At 33.5% G+C, this 25,854-nt stretch overlaps 1 protein-coding gene across 1 annotated transcript; it reads right to left on the bottom strand.

The window, feature by feature from the left end:
• Positions 1-25,643, bottom strand: LOC118184439 (uncharacterized). The gene is made up of 4 exons (XM_035354106.2): positions 25,293-25,643; positions 23,733-23,818; positions 22,089-22,156; positions 1-6,838 (listed from the first exon to the last, which is right to left on the bottom strand). The coding sequence occupies exon 4, from the start codon at positions 6,747-6,749 to the stop codon at positions 276-278; it is 6,474 nt and encodes a 2,157-aa protein (XP_035209997.1). The 5' UTR covers positions 6,750-6,838; positions 22,089-22,156; positions 23,733-23,818; positions 25,293-25,643; the 3' UTR covers positions 1-275.
• Between the last annotated feature and the right edge of the window lie 211 nt (positions 25,644-25,854).

Here is a 25,854-nt window from a genome sequence, read left to right as displayed (position 1 = left end):
GAATTTTTAAATAATTTATCAAAATATGATCAGGAACTTTACATGTCATAGAACATCTTTTTGAAAATTTCAGCTACAATGGACTTGTAAGTAATAAATATGCGTGTATTCGTTTATAGTATACCAATGGCATGAATTTCATTAAAAGATAAGATGAAGCAATCAATAAACTGTAAAAGTGATGATCAGGATATTTACAAAAGTCAGGTCAAACTTCATATGAAGAAGCTAAAATATGATACATAATACATAAAAAAAATGTGTTCTTTGGTAGTTCAGAGTTCAACTTGAATTTCTTCGGTAAGCATTGCAAGTCCATTTGCCAAATGAGTAGCTCTATCACCATTGGTCAATGATATATTATCTTTGAATGATAAATCATTCAAATCACTTAATTTGTCACATAAAATATCCCTAATCACAACAGGAACTGTATCGTTCGAATACGATTCATCAGATTTTAAATCACAAATTTCATTAGCTGGTTGAGAGATAATTAGTTCTTCAGTGTCTGTACTAGGTCCAACAATGGAATCCATAAGGTCTTCAACTTCTACACTATCATCAGTTACCTTCATTGAATCATCCAGTTCTGAACTGCTTGTTAATGTACAGTCTTCAATATCTCCAGGTACAGGAGAACGTACAGCAATAGCATTTAGAGATGGGTCAGAATCTCTAAAAATTATATCAGATGTTGAATCATTAGTATTTTCTGTTGAGCCGACCACATTTTCAACCTTGGACTGCTCAGCAGGTTCAGCTGCTTCACTAGATGTAACACTATACATAGTTTTCTCATGCATGTTGACCAGACAATTTTCAACTCTTATTTTTACTACTAAACTTGGCTTTGAGTGACTTTTAGAGCTACTCTGTGACTTTTCATCATCATTTAAACTATCAGAACTAAACTTGGAATATTTTTTACTAGATGTGCTTGAGTTAGATAGTATATCAGAGCATTTTGAAATTTTTAGTTTAGGGATTTTAAGTTTTGGAGCCCACTTTTTCATGTCTTTATCATTTGCAAAAATATCTGATAAAACTACTACAGGCACTTTAGGATTGTTTGCAGTAGCTAAAGGACTTTGGGATATGGAATAATCATTTTCCAAAGGTTCATAAGATACCTTTGTAGTTTTCTGCTTCTTGCATCTTTGTTCTACTTCCTCATTACTTTCCTCAGAACAACTCTGCTTTTCTTCTGAGGACTGTTCATTGCTATTTATCTGTTCATCATCAAATAAAAGTGTTTCCTTTCCATCTTCCATACACCAGATTTTGAATGTCTGATACTTCATAAATGCTTGAGCTGGAAATAACTGATGAGGTTGTATATGCATTTTAAGATGGTTCTGCAAAAAACTATTTTGCATTGAACTGTAGTCACAGTATGGACATTTAAAACCATCTTGCAACCAATGACGTCTCTGATGACTTTGAACAGCATCTTTTCTTGTCTGAAAATATGGACATCGATCACAAATAAATGTTGTTCTCTTTTCTTCTGTTTCTAGAATATTTGTATTTTCTGTTAAAGGCTTTGATAACTGAGAAACAGAGTTAAAGTTATTATTGCTGCCAGTAGGAGATTTAACAGAATCTGCATTTTCTGTGTCTTTCTTTGCTGCATGTAATGCTTTGTGCTTGAACAAATTGGCAGCAAAACGAACAGAATAATCACATTGATCACATGCAAACTTATAATTACCACCATGAAGATTAGAGTGCCTTTCAAATCTATCTAATTTATAAAAGATAGCAGGACATTTTGGACAAGGGAATGTACGAAGTGTACGCTTTGGGGGGGTCTTCTTTGGATGTACCTGAGAATGATTTGAAAGATTAGAGGGTCTGCTAACAGCATAATCACACTGTGAGCATTTAAATTCACCATCACTACCATGCAAAGATATATGGTAAGACAGAGTAGATGTTTTAAAGAAGGCAGCAGGACAGAAACCACATTTCTGAAGATTACTAGCAGCATTTCCTACTTTTTTCATAGCTGCTTTTACTTCAGATGCTTCAAGAAGTAGCATCTGGTCAATCTTTTTAGGCCCTGACACAATTTTTGTTGCTTCCGAGGGATCTAAAAACTCAGACGCATTTTTATTTTCAACAGATGCAAGAGGTGCTTGGGAAGCATTACGTTTTAATCCATATTCAGGTGTATGTACTAGTAAGTGCTTAAACAGATGAGGTTTATGCCGTGCTCTGTAATCACAATGAGTACATGGAAATGGAAATGATGATCCATGAAATTTTTTGTGATTCTCCAAATCATTACCATTCTTAAACACAGCAGGGCATTTTTTGCAGCAGTAACTAAAAACTTTTTTGCCCTTCTGAGGCACATTTTCCCCATTTGCATCTAAAGATGATTTCTTATCAGGAGTTGGTGTATTCTGTTGAGGATAAGCCTGCTTTTCTGGGACTTTCTGGTGGACTTTTATATGATTAGTCAAACCTCCTTGATTCAGACACTGGTAATTACAATATGTACAAGCAAATTTTCCATCATTAACAATTACACCATGCATTTTTTGATGAACGCGAACATTAGCTTTTTTCTTATTCATCATAGGGCAATATTGGCATTTAAACATTTTTACAATTAAATCTCCCCGTTTCACATATATAACAGACATCTTTTCCGGAACTTCAGTTTCAATTACATCTGGAGATTTTTCTGGCGAAGATCTGCGACTTCTTGTTGACTCTTTCTGATGATCTTGTTCCGATTCATTTTCTGAATGCACTTTCATGTGCTGTGTCAATAGATGTTGCATTGTTGCCCAATAAGAGCACACTGTACATTTAAATGGAGCTGAAGGGTTTGGCCGATGAAACTGTTTATGATATAAGTACTGAGTTTTGTTATCAGTTTTATATGGACAATTTTCACATATATGTCGTTTTATTTTTGGAGGCGAAACAGGCTCAACATCAGTATACTGGTTAAGTTTATCAAAGGATATAGGTATAGAATCATCTGCTGAATCATTGCCTTGATCATAAAACTCATAAACATCATTCTGATATGGGTTAACTTCAGAGTGTGCCGTATTATCATAACCATTGGTATCCATTAGCACTTGATTATCATCAACAGGTACAGTTTCCACAGAAGGTGGATTGTGGAGTTTCATGTGTCTAACCAACGTTTTCTTAAATTTAACAAAATAAGGACAGAAGTCGCATCTGTATATTGCACCTTCACGAGGTCTATGCTGCTTCATATGGAACTTGATGTAAAATTCCTTGTCACATTTATATGGACAAATCTTGCAACCAAACTGCTGGGCAGATTTCCCTGCACTGCCATTTTCTTTTGTACCTGAATTGACAGAAGTAAGACGCAATGCATAACCTTCTTGTACATAATTGATTCTATCTTCAACTTCATTCATATAACCATTATGAGCATCTTTAACATGCCTAACTATTACATGTCTCCAGTTAGAACTAATACCACAAGCTCGACATCGGAATGGCTTCAGACCAGCATGAATGGACAAGTGACTAACAACTACTCTCTTTGTGGAATGTTTGAAATTACAATGTTTACAATAAAAGAGTTTTGTTGAGTCACTTAATTTCTCAAGGTCTTCTGGAGGTTGGTTATCAAAAACATACTCATCAGACCTTTCCATGATTTCAGTTTCATCTGGTAAGTTTATATCTGGTGTGACAACAATATTTACAGGAGCTTCTTCAAAATTGGAACCTATATTCCTGAAATCATAGCTACAATTCTTTGCAGGCGGTTCAGTAAAATTTGGTCTATTAGTGTTAAATCTTGGTTCACTACTTTCAGAAAGGCTGCTCACTTCAGTTATAATAGGCAATGAATTTGAAGGCAGCGGCTTAGGTTTATCAATATCAACTAGGTATTTTTCATACTTTTCATAATTTCGCCTTCCTGTTTCATCAGTCAAGAGAACACAAGCTTTATTGTGGGATTTATCTCGACAGCCTTTGAGACGAATATGTTTGGTAATATCCCATTCCCAATTTGAATTATAACCACACACCGAGCACATGAAAGGACGTCGATTATAGTGTTGAACAATGTGCACATGAAAACGTGATGCTGTGGTAGTTCCGAAAGTACAAAATGGGCACTGGTACTTGCGTTTCAGACCACCTGGTGATTCTTCACCACCGTTAGGAGAAGGCTCTCTCATATGCTGCAAAGGCTGTTGTCTGAATGAAGAATATGAATCAACTGTCTCAACATCAATTGGTTCTTCTGAGCCTAGACCAGATGACAAGTTCTCAATATCATACGGGTCATAAACATCATTTTGAGGGTAAGGATGTGGGAAAGTTTCCTTGGTCAATGTCAAGTCCAATGGTGAATCCTGATCAGAATTTCGAACAGGTGCAGAAGCCCTAAGTTGGTTCCTTTTAGCTTCTTGATTAACCTGCCAATCACTAACAGGATCAACAGAGCTAGATTTTTTCAGTTTTAATTTAGGTATTCCATACTTTTTGGTAGATGATGTAGGCATTTTAATCCCATGATATTTCATCAAATGACGATTTAGATCACCTTTCCACTTGCAATGATATTTACATTTGTGACAATGAAAAGGTTTTTCCTGTGAGTGCACTCTCATATGTCTTTGCAACTCTGATATCCACCTAGTTTTGTAACCACATACAGAACAAGTGGGGACAACTTTAGATTTAGAGGACTCAGATGCGTCTCCTGATGAAGCTCTATCAAAATAATGTGTCATTCTTAACTGACGTGACATGCTACTATTATTACTATTACTGCTACTACTACCGGGAGGCACACCAAAGTTTTTTTGCTTATATGAAGAATTAAATTTATTCACAGCCGGAGGCATAAATGGCTGTAACGGTTTCTTCAATAATGATGACAGCATTGAGTTCTTGTTGCTTTCAGGTGGTGGTGGAGGTTTGTTACTTGACGAATTGTTCTGTTTTAAAACTTCTTGAAACATTGGTAATACTGTATCACTTGCATATTCTTTTCCAGGTCGCCTTCGACTCGGCTTTAAAAGATCAAAAGCAGCAGCTATATTTCTGGCTTCCGAATCTTCTCTATGAACTCGCCGTAAATGTTTAGTCAACCAAGCAATGTGTTCAAAACGCATTCCACAGAGGGGGCATGGATGTTTTTTCTGACTTTTATGAGTTTCTTCATGCTTTTTCAATTCAAAAGGCCAAGCAGCTCTAAAATCACAAGTTCTACATTTCAGAGTTTTTTGATAAACTTTGCCATCCTTCCAAACCATGTCAGCATTTTCTCGTGATGATGGAAAATCATATGGTTCATTAGATTCAACTTCATCCAAAGGCAATATACTTTCCTCCTCTCCCTGAAAGTAATCAATATCCTCCCATTCTGATGATTCATTTGGGTTACTGAGTTCATCTTCCTGCTCAAAACATTCGTCATCAGCAGTAGGATCATGGTGGTTTGTCACATGAGACTTAAAAGATTGTTTAGTAGAAGTGGTGAAATTACACGTGGTACATCGGAATTCTCCTTCAGCACCAACCTCATGATTTTTCATATGTCTGTCCATATTCCATTTATAGGGTGTTTTAAAGAAACAGAATTCGCACTGCATTTTTGGCAAACTGTGGTATTTTATGTGCTTTGTATAACGACCTCTTTCATTCGTTACATAACCACACTGAAGACAACGATAAAACCTTTTTTTCAAATGAGCAGTCTTTTCATGATGAAACATGAGCGATCTATTACGTGTATGATAAGCACAGAGAGAACACTTTAATAGACCTTTATTTCTTTGAAGATTTCGTTTAGATGCATTAGCAGAATTTTTGTACGATTCACTATTAGATGAAAAGTGCATTCCAAGTGTGATCATACTCGACTTCGACTTTTTCTCTTTAGATGCCTCGAGTTCTTTCAAGTACTCGGGATCTTTTGCGATTAATTGACGATGAACTAATTTAATATGTCTAGTTAACTTCTGTATATGTTTAGAAGCATAAATACAATATTTGCATTCATGTATGTTAATTTTTTCACCATGAATATTTTGAAGATGGTATAAGTACTCTCGAGGATTGCTAGTTAACAAACCACAGTCACTGCAATTATAACTTCGTTTAACTTTTAAAGGTCGTAATTTATCAGGTGAAGATACAGAATCAGTCATTGCCACAGATTGTGGAGATACTTCATTGACACCATTGCTACTCACTGTAGTTCCATCAGCACCTGGTAGTCCAAGTGAAGGCAGAGAAAATGTTACAGAATCGGCATTTGTAGTCTTCTCCTCAGGACAGATGATTTCCTCAACATAATTGTTTATATCATAAACATCCTTCTCATCAGGCTGCAGACTCGTAACCTCTTCCTCCACGAGAGTGACTTCGGGCACTATGTCATCTTGTATGGGTTCCTCTGCTCCTAGTCTTGCTTTCTCTTTTGCATATTTATCCTCATACTTCTCAAGCTGGAGGAGTTCAGGATGCTCTGCTTCTATGTGCTGGGCAAGCTCGGCAGTGCTGTTTGCAAAAAAACCACATGCTTCACAAGTTGTTATTTTATTAAGTCCGTGAAGATCCCGTTTATGCCGATACCAATTAGCGGCATATCGGGTAATAAAAGGACATAGAGGACACTTGAATACTTTTTCAGAATGAATTAAAACAGCATGCCTAGCTAACATGCGGCGGTTACCAGCAACGTAATGACATGAAGTACATGGATATCTTCCTAAACCTGGCATATTTGGCAAGACAGCATGCTCTTCACATATATCATTAGTTGACAGATCAATATATTATATAGATGCTCACACAAAACATGCAGTTATTTCTGAAAAAACCAAGGAAAATATAAATTTAGTGGTATGAAGGACACAGAAGAAGAACCAACAGTTATGTCTTAATTGTAATATTTAATTCTGTCATCTATAAATAGCAATGTTTAGACATGATGAATTTTGTTGACAATCATATTTCCCCATGTTAATTTATGAAAATGCTTTAGGTGCTCTGCAAAAGCTGAAGTAATACTGCTAAAATTTAAAATTTCATATTTTGCAATAAGAAGTACTATTCTGATTAACATGGTGAAATAAACCTGTATGTTTTAATAAGTTTTCATTACTTAAAAATACTTCTAGTTAAATAGTTTTAAATAGTTTGTTGTAACAGAATTTTTACTCAACTTGTGTTTTAATAGTTATTTAAAACAAATGGGACAGACAAAGTGTTTATCTGATCGCACTATGGTCATTTGTTACTTTCAGGTACAATGTAGCACATAATGATACCATTCTGGCAACCAAATAATTCCAGATGGACCAAATAAAGGTTTTTTTTTTTTTTTTTTTTTAAATTTTTTTATGAGGAAATACAGATGATACAAACTGGTACCACGATGCAGATAAGTAAGTGGAGTTTATGACTAAAGAGAATTAATTATCTTTAAACTACCAATAGTACCGGACAGAACTACCAATGTTCAGCGTCTTTACCGCTTGGTCGCTGGTGGGCCTAACATACCTTTGCCTCCTATCTCTGTTCCTCTTAAACAATCCCTAAAAAGATAAAGATTCAACTATTCTGTGAAAAGGATCATCTCAGTGTCTTTTGTGCAGCATATTAGTATAGCACCTTTAATTTGGCTCAGCTATTAGACTGGAGTACTTAATCCTGGATGAAATACAAAACAGAATCACTACAGCCAACAGATGCTTGCTTCAATGGAATATGAAAATATATGAAATCAAGTTATAATTCAAAGAAAAACAAAGGTTTTTAAAGATCAGTTTTGACATATGCATGTGGTACTTGGACCAAGATGCACTTGAATGCGGATATGGTGGGCATTTTTGAAAGGAAGGTTTTGAGAAATATTTTTATAGAGTACAAAAAAATGAAATGGTGTGTGGCTTAGAAGATCAAATTTGGAATATTTCCCCATGTTAATTTATGAAAATGCTTTAGGTGCTCTGCAAAAGCTGAAGTAATACTCCTAAAATTTAAAATTTCATATTTTGCAATAAGAAGTACTATTCTGATTAACATGGTGAAATAAACCTGTATGTTTTAATAAGTTTTCATTACTTAAAAATACTTCTAGTTAAATAGTTTTAAATAGTTTGTTGTAACAGAATTTTTACTCAACTTGTGTTTTAATAGTTATTTAAAACAAATGGGACAGACAAAGTGTTTATCTGATCGCACTATGGTCATTTGTTACTTTCAGGTACAATGTAGCACATAATGATACCATTCTGGCAACCAAATAATTCCAGATGGACCAAATAAAGGGTTTTTTTTTTTTTTTTTAAATTTTTTTATGAGAAAATACAGATGATACAAACTGGTACCACGATGCAGATAAGTAAGTGGAGTTTATGACTAAAGAGAATTAATTATCTTTAAACTTCTGAAAACGTGTCACTCATGCATAGCATTTTCATATGTCACTAGGATCTTGGAACCCTTACATAAGTCAACTACAGTGCATATCACTTAACATACTTTTGTGATTGTGATTATTCAATTATGGCAAAGCACACGAGGGCTATCTGCCTAAAGGGAGGGCTGCCTTCGTGAAGGACTTTCTAAGGGAAACTGGCTCATATACACGTTACACATGGGGAAAACCACGAAAACGCCCATGCAGCCAGCCCGTTTGCGGGATTCGAACCTCGGACAGAACTACCAATGTTCAGCGTCTTTACCGCTTGGTCGCTGGTGGGCCTAACATACCTTTGCCTCCTATCTCTGTTCCTCTTAAACAATCCCTAAAAAGATAAAGATTCAACTATTCTGTGAAAAGGATCATCTCAGTGTCTTTTGTGCAGCATATTAGTATAGCACCTTTAATTTGGCTCAGCTATTAGACTGGAGTACTTAATCCTGGATGAAATACAAAACAGAATCACTACAGCCAACAGATGCTTGCTTCAATGGAATATGAAAATATATGAAATCAAGTTATAATTCAAAGAAAAACAAAGGTTTTTAAAGATCAGTTTTGACATATGCATGTGGTACTTGGACCAAGATGCACTTGAATGCGGATATGGTGGGCATTTTTGAAAGGAAGGTTTTGAGAAATATTTTTATAGAGTACAAAAAAATGAAATGGTGTGTGGCTTAGAAGATCAAATTTGGAGCTACATTGCTCATATAATGAACCTGACATCATGAATTTCATTAAATGCCATAGAATAAAATGGGCAGGCCATGTTATCAGAATGGATGAAGACTGTGGAACAAAAAAAGTTTTCAACTCCAGACTAACAGGCACACGGAAAAAAACCAAATCTAAGATGGTTAGACTGCCTAGAAAAAGACCAACTGGTCTTAAAAACCAAAATTGGAAAATGCTAGCAGGGAGAAGATTGGCCTAGAAAAAGCTTCTTGAGAAGGCCAGGGTTCACCCTGAACTGCCAGGCCTTTAAGGAAGGAAGGACTTAATCCAGGAAAAGCACAGGAAGGCCATCTGCTGAATATATCTCTCTAAGTTTTGATTGACAGTATCTCAAGCATGGAATCATATTTTCTCTTACTATTCTTTTCCCTGGTATCAACTTCTCTAAGAAGGGTCTGTCAATGAAACAAATATAATGCAATTTATTCAAAACAGCATGAAGATGACAATATAAACCTCAAACAGAAACGTTTAAATCATTCTTTGTGATTTTAAATTATTCTGAAGCTGCAGTATTTACATAATTTTATAAAACAATGTTCTCTGATTGCAGTTATTTTACAGAAAAAAATATCATTCAATTTATTTTCCTTGTGTTTATTAAAATATGTCAAGTACGAAAATAACTGGTACAAAAGCAGAACAATTAAAAAGCTTTTTATCATTTTTAGAATTATGACTGAATCAACTTGGACTAATTTTAATTTGTTACCAATATTCTTACTTGCTCAATGTTTTAATATTTATTCGTAAGTGGCTTAGAATGTTCTAATTGTTTGTATTAGTTACAACTACTAACTCTAAAGCTCTCAATAACTGATTAAGGTCTCAGTTTACTAGTGGGATTCAAGTTTTCTTATTCATTATTAATACAAAATAATCACAAACTATAAAATAATCCAACCCACAAATTGAATTTTTTCACACCTGCTAGGAAATTTGAATTAAATTTCATATATGACAGTTAACAAAACTTTCTGCAGAATCAAATATGTAAAAACACCCAATGCAAATAAATGACAAAAAACAGGAGGCAAAACTGTAGCATGGAAAACAAAGACAAATTGGAACACATGAGTGTCGGACAGAAAATACATTTCACACATTAGGATGTTTATAATGCTCTTATCATATGCCACTTCAGACAAAAAATATGCACATTATAGAAAATTCCATTGATTAGACTGCAGCAAATCACATTAGGACTACCTTCCTGATAGAGATGCTTCCAGAAAGGATCTTACAAGGAAAACTGGCTCATATTCATGTGAAACCTGAGAAAAATACGAAAACACTCAAGACAGTTAGCCTGTTCACTTAGATATGAATCTGGGTCAAACTACCAGCATATACTGATCTGATTTCTTTGGCTGTTGGTGGGTTAGATAAAATTGAGGAAATTGACAATAAATTAAAATCTTAAATGTAAGATAATTAGTATGTTTCCATTCAATAACATTAGAAACACATATACAACACACAGGAAGGCCATGTGATTAGAAAGATATCTGCAGTACAAAGAACTGAATGTGAAAGCATGGCTCACTTACTAAAAGCACCACTGGTATCAAACATGTTAATAAAGCAACTGTTACTCCCAGTGACATCCTAAAGCATACCAATAAACTTCTTCATGTCAGCACAGGTGTGAAACAGAAGTTTAGACACTTGAGAATATGTCTTAGGCTTAAGGTTAAATCTATTACCATGCAATTTTTAATGTTTGGCTAAAGATAAAGTCTTTGAAAGGGCAGAATTTCCAGTCAGAAAACAATACAGAAAGTACGGAAAACACACAAAAAACATGTTGTGGAAAATTTATTCTCTCGCAAAAAAGAAGTGTATCTCAGCAGCAATAAAGTTAACAATAATAAACCTCAAATTTAAGATCTAGACTCTAAACCAATAACTTCAAACAAATGAATTATTAAAGATGAATGAAAACAATGATAGTATTTAATTAGGCCATTTTATTTTTCTTTGATCAGAAGTACTCAAATATTAATTTTCAGCTAACCTTAAATTATGAAGTTTTATTTTAAAAGGAAAGTGCTGCAGAATTATAACAACAGTTATAATTCTGCAGCACAGAATGACAGATTATAAAACAGATACTATTACCAAATTATGAAACAGATACTATTATGTAAAATGATTCATTGATGTTTTTTAAATTCCAAACTTAAAAATAACATGATACACAGTTTTTACATACACATTATTTTTCTCACTCCTCTGTTTTATTTTATAGCATATATATCGAGAGAACTGCTAGAATAAAGTTATGTGGAAATTCAAACAATGAACATAGGATTCATTGGGAATAAATGAACAAGGTGCTTCAATGAAAATGAAATTATTTATATAAGAAAGAGAAAGGATTTTTCTATTTTTTTTTTTTTTTTTAAACGTAGTTGCTGTGTGTTTGATTAAGAATCTAATACCCCCCAACGAACTGAAAGGAAGGAATACTTCTTGGCTTGCTTAATACTCTAAATAAGTTCCTTTGTCTATCCCATTTAATTTGGTAAAATACAGACAGACTTTTAAATTACTTTATAAACGAAGGACTAACTGATGACACATAAAGAACCACAAAGGCTCTCAATATGCATTTCAAACCCTGCATAAAATGAGAGATGAATCAGCTCTTGCATCAAAATTCCTTATTTTCAGTTCAACTACAAGATCAGTTGTTATATGGATAAAAAACATAGAAACTAACAAAAATTTAATACTGCTTATTAGATTTATTTACATAAAAATATCTCTTTACAGTTCTAGATTTTATAGTTTAAAAGCTCTCAACAAAAGTAATCTCAAGTCAAACAAATTTATTTTGAGGAAAATAGAAGAAGATAAGACACAAGGGCAGAAAACTTGGCTGAGGAAATATTCAAAATGCAGCATTAAACCACTAGAATTAGACGCAAATTGAAAGTGTTAAACAACATCATGGTATGCAAAGAATAATAGCAACGTATAAGAAAGTTTGTATTTTCCAAGATATGAGGCTGCGAAAAAATGCCACTCATAAAAATGTCTAAGATTGGGGCTAAAGGACAAAACAGTACGAGCATGTATTAACCAAAAGAAAGAATGATTTTGCAGATTGCCATCTTCGCCCATGACACTATTTGACAATACACATTATTTTTCTCACTCCTCTGTTTTATTTTATAGCATATATATCGAGAGAACTGCTAGAATAAAGTTATGTGGAAGTTCAAACAATGAACATAGGATTCATTGGGAATAAATGAACAAGGTGCTTCAATGAAAATGAAATTATTTATATAAGAAAGAGAAAGGATTTTTCTATTTTTTTTTAAACGTAGTTGCTGTGTGTTTGATTAAGAATCTAATACCCCCCAACGAACTGAAAGGAAGGAATACTTCTTGGCTTGCTTAATACTCTAAATAAGTTCCTTTGTCTATCCCATTTAATTTGGTAAAATACAGACAGACTTTTAAATTACTTTATAAACGAAGGACTAACTGATGACACATCAAGAACCACAAAGGCTCTCAATATGCATTTCAAACCCTGCACAAAATGAGAGATGAATCAGCTCTTGCATCAAAATTCCTTATTTTCAGTTCAACTACAAGATCAGTTGTTATATGGATAAAAAACATAGAAACTAACAAAAATTTAATACTGCTTATTAGATTTATTTACATAAAAATATCTCTTTACAGTTCTAGATTTTATAGTTTAAAAGCTCTCAACAAAAGTAAGCTCAAGTCAAACAAATTTATTTTGAGGAAAATAGAAGAAGATAAGACACAAGGGCAGAAAACTTGGCTGAGGAAATATTCAAAATGCAGCATTAAACCACTAGAATTAGACGCAAAATTGAAAGTGTTAAACAACATCATGGTATGCAAAGAATAATAGCAACGTATAAGAAAGTTTGTATTTTCCAAGATATGAGGCTGCGAAAAAATGTCTAAGATTGGGGCTAAAGGACAAAACAGTAAGAGCATGTATTAACCAAAAGAATCATTTTGCAGATTGCCATCTTCGCCCATGACACTATTTGAATACACTTTATCATAGACACCACAACAAGAGTAAGAATACTTCTTACTCTGTATGACACAAACTGATTTGGATATATTTCTGAAGCAGAAAATAAGATGCAAAACTTCAGTAACATCATAAATTTCTTTATCAAACAGAATGCAAAGCTTTTTACTTTCTTCAACATTTTAATTAGAAAAACAAACATAATTAAGACTAGCATCTTAGTCAGTTATTTTTCCTGATCGCTCTTTATACATTTACATAAATGCAGGTTAGACTAGAAGAGAAACACGCTAATGTGACAATCAAAATTGTAAAAAACAACCTTATATTTAGCGTAGGTATAATGAAACACTCAATCGATTTCGAGGGCAGCTAAAGGTCCCTCCTCATCAGGAGAAAGAAATACATAGAAAGAAGAAAATAGGAGAAGGAGTCACAGAAACACGTGGTGCTTATTAGCACTGCACGTGGTTAGAACTAGATTTTTAATCAGAGTTGCACTGGCCGCCTACTTTTACTGAGCCAGGCTGTCTGATCACGCATAAAGAAATATTAGCGAAGTTAAAATAGGGAGCGAGGGGCAAATGCACCTTACGCTCAAAATCTGAACTTCAAATAATGGAAAGCAACCACTGAACGAATTTTTATACCCTCTGGTAGTACCAAGCGAGAGGAGGTAACGCCATCTATCGGCAAAAATAATTGAATTAAGATAGTAGAATTTTAAAGGCATTAGGAAGGACTGGATTGGACATCAAATCATTAACTAAACTTTCTAAATCTTTGTGAATGTGAAAAGCCTCAAGAAAATCCAATTCACCTATGGAAGAAGCCTTTTGGATGATTTTTGCAGACCCAAAATCAAAATTATGGTTAAAAGTCCAGCTATGATATGCTATTGAAGACTTGTTAATTTCGCCTTTTTTGACATAAGATTCATGTTCCTTGATACGAAACTTCAACGCTCTTTTTGTTTGGCCAATATATCTTAAACCACACTGACATGATATACTATAAATTCCCCAAGAATTCAAGACAGAAACGCAATCTTTTAGAATCGAAGGGTGAATTTTATTAATAGGGGAGAAACCGACTTGAAAATTGAATTTCTGGAGAATCCGTGCAATTTTATAGCTAACAGAAGGATAAAATGGAAGCACGACAAGGTCATTAATATTATTTCTAACAGTGGAATGTCTTCTTTGATGGGAATCTGAAAATTTTTTGACGGCTTTATCAATAATCACGGGAGAAAATCCACGGTCAATCGCAACTGCTCTCAAATAATTAAGTTCACTGGTAAGCAAAGATTCAGAGGAACAAACTTTTAGCGCGCGGAAAACATAATAGTAAAAAGAAGCCATTTTTTGCTTAACAGGGTGGCATGACTTGGCATGGGGTGGTAAACAAACTGCAAAGGGTTTACGGTACACAGTGGTGCTAAAATCGGTTTCATTGCGGATTATAAGAATATCGAGGAAGGGGAGGGAATTGTTGGATTCAATTTCAAGAGTGAATTGGATGGCTGGATCAATTGAATTCATAATAGATAGAATCTCGGATAAATCCTCTTTATAACCGTCAAAAAGTGCGAAAGTGTCGTCAACATACCGAATCCAAAGACGAAAAGATAATTTATCAAATAATTTCATCTCAAAATAGTGCATATAAATGTCAGCAAGTACCGGACTGAGAGGATTACCCATAGCCAATCCTTCAACTTGACGAAAATATGCATTTTGGAAAACAAAGTGGGTTTGACTTAGAGAAACTTTAGTAAGCGAAACCAACTCATTAATTTCAGTATGTGTGAAGTGAAATTCCCGAAGCCTAGTTTCAAGACAATTTAGTGCTCCTTCGACCGGAACATTAGTAAACAATGATTTGACATCAAATGAAACCATAATGGAACGAAGTGGGGAAATATTTTTAAGTTTATCAATGACTTCAACAGAATTTTTTACAGTGTGAATATTGTTAGCAAGTAGAGGAGAAAATCTGAAAACTAAATATTTGGCCAAAGGATATGAAGCAGTACCTATGTTGGAAACAATTGGTCGAAAAGGAATACCGGTTTTGTGGACTTTTGGAAGAGCATAAAGTCTAGCGCAATTAGTAATAGGCGGAATAAGTGATTTCTTCAACTGAGTTGGCAGAATGTGGGAAGATTTAATAGCACTTTTTACTTTCATGAGGTCCGAAGTTGAAGGATCTTTAGGGATCGGATCGAGCAGTATGGGCCTTCATTTATCAATTTAGAGACTCCAGTAATATGTGTGTTTGTCCATAACAACGATCTGTCCGCCCTTATCAGCTTTAGAGATAATGATATTAGTATCAGAATGAATTTCACGTAAGATCTCATTTTCCTTTTTGCTAAGATTAGAACCCAAAGATTTATTGTTAAAATTAACGTTATGAGTAATTAGGTGGCGGATTGTATCCTTCTGCGTTTCCGAAATTTTGGAGAATTTAAAGGCTTTCTCTATAGGGGCGATGATTTGAAGAATTGAAGGTTTAGATGTCTTTGAAAAGTTGAAATTATATTTTAATACTTTTAACTGATCCTCCGAAAGATTCCTATTGGAGATATTAACGATGGAGTTAACGTTTACAGTGGGAAGATCAGCTAGATAATTGGGACTATCCGACTGGTGTGTGAGTTTTAGGAATTTAGAAATGAGCACATTTTTATGCCGTTGACAAACGGTATCGGTTCTAGGCATAAACGGAATAAAAATGTGCTCATTTCTAAATTCTGTAAACGTTAACTCCATCGTTAATATCTCCAATAGGAATCTTTCGGAGGATCAGTTAAAAGTATTAAAATATAATTTCAACTTTTCAAAGACATCTAAACCTTCAATTCCTCAAATCATCGCCCCTATAGAGAAAGCCTTTAAATTCTCCAAAATTTCGGAAACGCAGAAGGATACAATCCGCCACCTAATTACTCATAACGTTAATTTTAACAATAAATCTTTGGGTTCTAATCTTAGCAAAAAGGAAAATGAGATCTTACGTGAAATTCATTCTGATACTAATATCATTATCTCTAAAGCTGATAAGGGCGGACAGATCGTTGTTATGGACAAACACACATATATTACTGGAGTCTCTAAATTGATAAATGAAGGCCCATACTGCTCGATCCCTAAAGATCCTTCAACTTCGGACCTCATGAAAGTAAAAAGTGCTATTAAATCTTCCCACATTCTGCCAACTCAGTTGAAGAAATCACTTATTCCGCCTATTACTAATTGCGCTAGACTTTATGCTCTTCCAAAAGTCCACAAAACCGGTATTCCTTTTCGACCAATTGTTTCCAACATAGGTACTGCTTCATATCCTTTGGCCAAATATTTAGTTTCCAGATTTTCTCCTCTACTTGCTAACAATATTCACACTGTAAAAAATTCTGTTGAAGTCATTGATAAACTTAAAAATATTTCCCCACTTCGTTCCATTATGGTTTCATTTGATGTCAAATCATTGTTTACTAATGTTCCGGTCGAAGGAGCACTAAATTGTCTTGAAACTAGGCTTCGGGAATTTCACTTCACACATACTGAAATTAATGAGTTGGTTTCGCTTACTAAAGTTTCTCTAAGTCAAACCCACTTTGTTTTCCAAAATGCATATTTTCGTCAAGTTGAAGGATTGGCTATGGGTAATCCTCTCAGTCCGGTTACTTGCTGACATTTATATGCACTATTTTGAGATGAAATTATTTGATAAATTATCTTTTCGTCTTTGGATTCGGTATGTTGACGACACTTTCGCACTTTTTGACGGTTATAAAGAGGATTTATCCGAGATTCTATCTATTATGAATTCAATTGATCCAGCCATCCAATTCACTCTTGAAATTGAATCCAACAATTCCCTCCCCTTCCTCGATATTCTTATAATCCGCAATGAAACCGATTTTAGCACCTTTGTGTACCGTAAACCCTTTGCAGTTTGTTTACCACCCCATGCCACCCTGTTAAGCAAAAAATGGCTTCTTTTTACTATTATGTTTTCCGTGCGCTAAAAGTTTGTTCCTCTGAATCTTTGCTTACCAATGAACTTAATTATTTGAGAGCAGTTGCGATTGACCGTGGATTTTCTCCCGTGATTATTGATAAAGCCGTCAAAAAATTTTCAGATTCCCATCAAAGAAGACATTCCACTGTTAGAAATAATATTAATGACCTTGTCGTGCTTCCATTTTATCCTTCTGTTAGCTATAAAATTGCACGGATTCTCCAGAAATTCAATTTTCAAGTCGGTTTCTCCCCTATTAATAAAATTCACCCTTCGATTCTAAAAGATTGCGTTTCTGTCTTGAATTCTTGGGGAATTTATAGTATATCATGTCAGTGTGGTTTAAGATATATTGGCCAAACAAAAAGAGCGTTGAAGTTTCGTATCAAGGAACATGAATCTTATGTCAAAAAAGGCGAAATTAACAAGTCTTCAATAGCATATCATAGCTGGACTTTTAACCATAATTTTGATTTTGGGTCTGCAAAAATCATCCAAAAGGCTTCTTCCATAGGTGAATTGGATTTTCTTGAGGCTTTTCACATTCACAAAGATTTAGAAAGTTTAGTTAATGATTTGAAGTCCAATCCAGTCCTTCCTAATGCCTTTAAAATTCTACTATCTTAATTCAATTATTTTTGCCGATAGATGGCGTTACCTCCTCGCGCTTGGTACTACCAGAGGGTATAAAAATTCGTTCAGTGGTTGCTTTCCATTATTTGAAGTTCAGATTTTGAGCGTAAGGTGCATTTGCCCCTTGCTCCCTATTTTAACTTCGCTAATATTTCTTTATGCATGATCAGACAGCCTGGCTCAGTAAAAGTAGGCGGCCAGTGCAACTCTGATTAAAAATCTAGTTCTAACCACGTGCAGTGCTGATAAGCACCACGTGTTTCTGTGACTCTTTCTCCTATTTTCTTCTTTCTGTGTATTTCTTTTTCCTGATGAGGAGGGACCTTTAACTGCCCTCGAAATCGATTGAGTGTTTCATTATACCTACGCTAAATATAAGGTTGTTTTTTATGATTTTGATTAAATGCAGGTTATTTGAATAGGGCAAAGAACATGAAGGCTATATATCTAAATGGTAGGGATGTCATCATGGAGAATCAGGGAATCAGGCTTATATTCATCTTACACATGGAAAAGAAAACCTACTGTACAGATAGCCTGTTTGCTTAGGTTTAAACTACTAGTATTCAACAGTTCCAGTTCCTAATCATCTGGTCACTAGTAAGATTATTCATATAAAAAATGACTATTTTCAGACTGTACAAAATAAGCACGAGGCCAAGATTTTACCTAATTACAAAAAATTTAAACTTCATTTACTAATTTAATACTGCCAACTAAATAAAATCTCTATAAGTAGCATTCCGAATTACAAAAATTAGGAAACTACATATTGCATATAAAATGCAAACTGCGCAGGTAAACTACTGTATTTTCTCCACCATAACATCTTGTTAAAATAAATCAATCTTTGCCAAACATGGACTCGCAGAATGCGATATTGCGTACACCCATTATCATAACTGTCTCCATTTAATTCGTCCAATGCAAGTATTTCAGTTATATGCAGTATGCTGCAAAGTGTTGCCCACATTGCATTAGTCCTTTTGAATGACTGGTTTTAAATTTCCTGAAGAAGGTAACATTGCTTAGAACAGTAACACATGAATTAAATTTTCAAAAATGCTCCAAGATATGATACTGAAGCCATGGTGGTCCACGAAGGATATGGTACCCAACATCGCACCCAAATGTAGGTTTTATTCTTTCCACCGAACACCATTTCCTAACTCTTTTATATAGGTACAGGCCATTCCGAAACCAATGAGCCATGCGCTAACGTGATGGGGAAAAGTACCAAAGGATTTTCATCAACTGAAAATGAGAGCAAAGAAATAGACAAATTGTAGAAGCAGTAGGTGGTGAAGAATTTTCAGATAATGGAAGAAGGAGAAATCAAGGAATTAGAGAAGAATATTGATCATGAAATGGTAAATGAAGAATTAGATGATCTTATAACACCAACAGGCGGTGAAAGCAGCAATAGTAAAGAAGATGAAGAGCCTTTAACATACAAGAATTAGTTTAAAAAGGCACAGGAACTGTTTCATTTCTGCAATGGATTAACCAAATGAAGAAAATGAGAAGTAATGAAAAACTTCACACTTCTTACTGTGAAATATTTAATGAATTGCATCAGACATCGTCCCAAACAAAACTCATCAGCTATTTAAAACAATTATTTCATCATGGATCTGCTTATTAAGCAGCAAAAGAAATTTCTCCAATCAATAGTTACATTTTCCTCTTTTAAGTACAATATTTTAGGTTTGTATAAACTGAACTATACCTAACTCCCTTTTCCTCATAGAAAGCTAAGCTACAGAATTGAACACGATTTTGCTACACATGTAATGTTTTAATGAGATAACTCCTGCATTCAACAAGAGTATATTGTGAATAAAACTATACATTAAATTACATATTTTGAATTGTGGCTTGCTCCCACACACACTCTGAAGCCATTCTAATAATTAATATTTAGTGAGAAAGAGAATTAATTAGAATTTATATATCAGAAAACTTATTTCTGACAGGCAAAGAACATGTTCTAAAATGTTCATAGACAATTCAAAAGCTAAACTGCAGTTATTACCAGTACCTGGAAGAACTACAAAATAAGAGTGGACATGCACAACATAGAGTTCATGTCCACACTTTTCTATGGAGATAGTCCCATTGTAATACATAGAAGTTACATTACAGAGATAAGAGATACATTATAGAGCTGAACATGAATTTACAGGAGTTTCGTGTCTATGCCTTTCTACAGACATTTGCCTTGAAGTGGTCGACACACGTGCATCATAGTAGAGACACAAAACGGCACAATTTAATTTTAGTAGCAGTAAGAGATACATTATACAGATGTGTAAGAATGGCACATGTACAGAATAGTTTCATGTCTGTGCCTTTTTATAGATTTTCTTAGCAGTAGCAGAAAGAAGTGCATCATACTATGGAAACAAAATGGCACATAAAGCTCACAGAACACATTGTGTCGAAAGTTCACAAAATGATGAGCAGCAATCATGCAATGACTGTCTCAAATATTACACAAGAGCTGAGTATTTCAAAAGGCGATACTTATATTTTACTGTCTGAGCTCATCTTAATTATCAAAACTGTGTTTATGATAATTTCTTATTTATATATTTTTGAATATAAAGTAGCAAAGTTTCTGTCTTCTCTGTAGACTTCCTTCAACAGCATTTTATGGAAGGCAATGATATCTTAAGCTGTATGATTCTATCCCCCTCAAAGAAGAAAAATATGAAATGGAATGAAAAAAATGAAATGGAGACACATACAAGACATATACTTTCACTGTGGAACATTGAGTAAAAGGGTTAATACCCAAAATAGTTTGATAGCTTTTGGTGCATAGTTTGAACTTATCACCAAAGAATTTCCATATATCTGGCAAACTGAGAGACAATTTATTTGGATGGACATTTACCTGATAACAAAGAGGCAAACCATCAGTAAACAATGATTCTACAATCACTTTACCGGCAAGAAGCAGATTTGTATCACCATGAAATTTGATGTTTGAATAAATATTTCAACAAGTATTTCTACAGAATGGGTCATGTTGAAAACCAGTGTGTTATATCCATCTCAAATATTAGTTTGTCATTTAATTCAATTTTTACCCATAATATCGAGTGTAAATTAGATTTTGAATCATCTTTAACCACATTATTAGTTTCTTTCAGATTACAGAACTTGGCACATATGCGAAAATTAGACGATAACTTATACAGACAACAGAATTGCTAGGTATCACGTTCATAATTATTACTATTTACTGTACAAATAAACTTATATGTGGAAGTTATAAGAAATTTTTTTACCTATTCCCACCAAATTCCAGCTGCTTTACAATATATTACACTAGATTATATTAATATGATAAAGGACAGTAAGGATATCTGAAGTTCAAAAGGGATGCCTTTGCAGAAAACTTTAAATGAGAAACGACAGACTTTTTAGCTACACACTAAAAATTTGTGCATTCTGTCAACATACTTTCACTTGTTAGTATTTAGAAGTGATTCAATATTCATTAAATGTTGCTTTTACAAACACTGAGGAAAAAGTTTATAATGAATTTTAGTCTTCACATTTTAAATAATAATACATTATTTCTGCACGTATTTTAAAAATACCTAACTGAATTACTTATGATAAAAAAATTTATGGTCACAAATAAAAATAATAACTTTCCACCAATAAAATTTATAACTGTGTAACAATACCAGTGACATTATATGTCAGATTAAAGAACAGATTATACACAAGCTGGATACATTTTAATCCATATCATTTTTACAAAAAGAATAGATCTAAAAATATTAACAAACCACTCAACGCAGTCAACTTTAAAATTAGAAGGAATGAAAATGCCCATCTCTTAAAAATGAACATCAACACTTTGACACACTGACAAAACATTGCCAATTTTAAACCTATCCACAAATGTAACCCTCACACAAAGAATGAGAATTCCACTTTTATAAACAATGCAGCAAGCTTGGTGTATTTTAGGTTCATAAAAGAATGTTGAATTTAAATGAAAGAATTATATATTGATAACTTATGTTTGTGTGAGAGATAAAGTTGGATCTTTTTCTGTATACAACTGGGACAGGTATGAAAGGCATGCTTACAACTTGCATAGCAATTCATGCAAATCTAACATGCACTTAGAACACTCATGCAATAAAGAGAATGAGCTACAATAAGCGTAATACTTACCATGCAAGCTTTTAAAACCATTTACTTTCTTTGCAAAACAGCAAATAAATTATGTTGAAAAGGAAAACCTAGAATAAAAGTAATATTGAAAATAAGGTAAAAAATTCACAGAAAATGTGATACATTACAACAATTCTCAAGTTCTAACATATATCATACCTCATTGTTATACACATTCAGCTTCAAGGGACATGAAAGCAACTTCACAGGAAATACAAACAGTTTTTTACATATCAGTTCCAGGGATACGAGAATGACTTGAGGAAATGTAAAAAAATAGCAACAAATATAACATAGCAATCGTGATAATAAATTATTTTATTTCGGTTCAATATATTTAAACACTAGAACGAATGACAGTTGTTGAACATTCATATCACTAGAGGCATTCCACAAGAATTTATGATAAATTATGAAAATCTGCAGTCTTGCACACGACCGAAATTCTGAAAAAAATTACTAGTTTTAAATTACAAATTTTAAAAGCAAAATTTAGTTAATAAGACCAGTAACTGCAAAAAGTTTCTCTCCAAATCCACTTTCATAAATCAGTGATACAACTTAAAATCTTATTCACTTTTTATAGTCACAAGAGGAGATGAATTTTCTGAATTAAATGTCAGTCAAATAAAGGTGAACTTAAAAGAACTGCATTTTTATGCAGAGAAATTACAATTTGCTTTTTTGGGTTATGGCAGAATACATGACAGCCACCTACCTATGGAAAGAGATGCTTTCATAGAAGACTTAAAGGGAATTGGCTCGTATTCACATTACACATGAAGAAAACCACTAAACTGACCTACTCTCATGCTCCTGTCAGCTGGGATTTGAACATGGGTCAAATTAACAACGTTCAGAAACCCTACCCACTCAGCTACTAGTAAGCCACAATATGAAAAATGAAATCTTACAAGAAATGGACGATGGGCATGATGACAAATTTAAATGACGATTACTAATGAAAGAATAATTATGAAATCAATGATATCTCCTAAATTAAGTCTCTTAAAGAACATTTGCTCACAATAATGTAGACAACACTAAATAAATAATATTTGATAAAAATTTGAAGTTTGAATAATAATATGGTGTACAGAAAGTGATGATTATAAGTACTATCTTCAAACTACAAAATTCTAAAGTTTTAAAAACAAACCAACAGAAAACAAATGCTTGAAAAATGTAAAAAATAATTTCATTAGTCTTTTCCTACTTTTAATGTACAAATTTTTATTTTATGACCATAAATCCACATAACTTTGGACTAACTCAACAATCTACATTGCAGTGATTTAAATGTAACACAATTATTTCCAATTTCTACAGCTTTGTGTCCACCTACACAAAGATAAGTACACTACTACTATAATTAATTCAGTATATTGAGATTATACAAAATTTGTAGATTTTTTTACATTTGAAATTCTATTTTTATTTCACATATTTTTTTTTTCAGTGAATTAAAATTATTCTAAAAAATCCTGGTTCAATCACAGCAAAAAAGTAATAATTCAAAAAAAATGCATGACACTTTTAGTCATTTTTTAGACTAAAGAGTGCAATCTAAAAAAATATTTGAAAACCAATGCTTTAAAATATAACAGACTTACTTAAGATTATTAAATATGAAGTAACACTTACATAGACAAACAAATATACAACATCAAAAGATTGTCGAATACACGTTTCTTGTTTAAACTGAAGAAATCAGGTTCTGATCTTCTTTTCTAAAATGAATAAGATAAGAAATATAAGTAAACAAGCATTTAAGGGCTACATTATTTTAAGCATTTAAGGGCTACATTATTTTAAGCATCTAAGCTTCAGCTAACTTGAACAGAATAAAAACAAATACATTTATAACAACATGGCTCCTGAAAATAATCTTCCTTCGGATGGATAACTATCATATTTTTATATCATATATGTGCAGAATGAATTCTCAAGAAGCTAGGAATTAAACACAGAATGAAATATCAGCATTGAAAATTTGATCCATATGACTATTGGCAGCTTTCGCTACCTCTCCAAATCATGCAGTGATATTGCATATGTATACTTATTTATTTAAACAAAACTATACCGAAATACAAGTCTTGTCAATGATAATGAAAATAAAACTGTAATTCATTCTTTTTAATAACCTGATAACTTTTAAAAATTAATGCTACTTAATTACTAATGCTTTATTATAACAAAAATGTATTTTATAAATGGCTTTCTTTTTAGGAATAGTTTTTCATTTACAGTGAAATCAATGTGTTTACAGACACCAAACAATATTAAAAAAAATTAATGACAACAAGTATTATAAAGAAAAAATCTAAAATCAATAAAGAATGATTTACCATTGGGATGAAATATGATAGTAGTCTATAACAAATACAACCATAAAGTTTAAACTGAATTAAAAGTAAAATTTAAAATCAAACAATATGTGCAATATACAGTATGCTGAATGTACAAATTACAACTATATGTAAAAATAAAATCTTGCATTTTAATGGTAAAGTTCAAACGAATTAATTAAAAGTATTACTGCATGTCCCATAATCTGAGTGTAATAACAGAATATGGAAAACGAAAATAGCTTTGAATATGTATTATTGAAATATAAAACATTTAATACATCAATCAATAATGTGAAAAAATAAGTTAGCCAGATGTCTTTTAAATTATTTTAAATAATTAATCCATATAGTGTAAATACGCCTTATATTAAAAAAAAAAAAAAAAAAAACAGTGAGTTTAAAATGCTAACACAAAAATCAATATCGGAATCAACTGTAAACACCAGAAGTTAGCTCAGATCATTAAACTTGCAAACAATTTTCATATAAACATTCAGCAACATCAAATTTCCACACGTTGTAGTTAAAATCTCCGACAATTCTCAGAAGTATTCATTGTTTCACAAACCATCTGCATCCACTTCAAGAATTTAATTATTTTTAACGGGATAGTTGAAGTTGCAACAGATCGAAGTGCCAACTAAGTTAGCAACCGATCACAGCTTGTGCAAAAAGGGAACGCCATGAACCGAACAATCGCCGACGCGGAACTTGTTTTTAAGTTCCAAACAGCTGGAATAGGCATAACAACAACAACTATTGCTTCCACGATGAACTCAGTACTTTAAGATTAATCATCGTAATCCTTGAACTGTTGATTAAAAATATCAAGTACCTAAAAAACACTTACCAATTAACACCCTCCACCAGCGCAACAGCAGCTTGCCGACGTCTTCAGCGAATTCCGGGCAACTGAGATACCACCACTACGGCTGATTCAAGCCATCCGCCTATCTGTGCAGGGGGAAGCCATCACGTGACCCGAATTACGGGTGTACCATTCATTCTTCCAACTCTGGAGATTATCCTCGTTCCAGAGGAATTCTCGAACGTTTCATGGTAGACGCGTTGAACATGTTTAACTTATATCCTCTAGGTCTCGTTAGTTCAAATGGCATCGAAAAAATTAGTAGGTCTTTCTTTCTGCATTCGTAAATGCGACAGACGTTTGACTGTACCTCCAGCACAAAATGTCGATGGCGGTTTCACCTGCGAGGGAAAGCGCAATGGCTGGCTGCTCATCGATTCTCTGCGGGGGGGAAAAGTTCTATCCGCCTGCCATTTCTTGCTGATGGCTAACAGCAGTTCGAGGAAAATGGCGTTTGCCTGACTTGCTTTTGCAATAACTGGATTGTTTTCTTTCGTTTCGGTACATATTAAATGAAAGAAACAACATGTCAATTAATGTCATA

The sequence above is a fragment of the Stegodyphus dumicola genome, chromosome 7 (genome assembly GCF_044657685.1).
Source record: "Stegodyphus dumicola isolate Sdum_Otavi_A_Nest chromosome 7, ASM4465768v1".
NCBI lineage: Eukaryota > Metazoa > Arthropoda > Arachnida > Araneae > Eresidae > Stegodyphus > Stegodyphus dumicola.
Note: the sequence above shows the minus strand (reverse complement) of the source record. Positions and strands in the feature narration are given on the sequence as shown.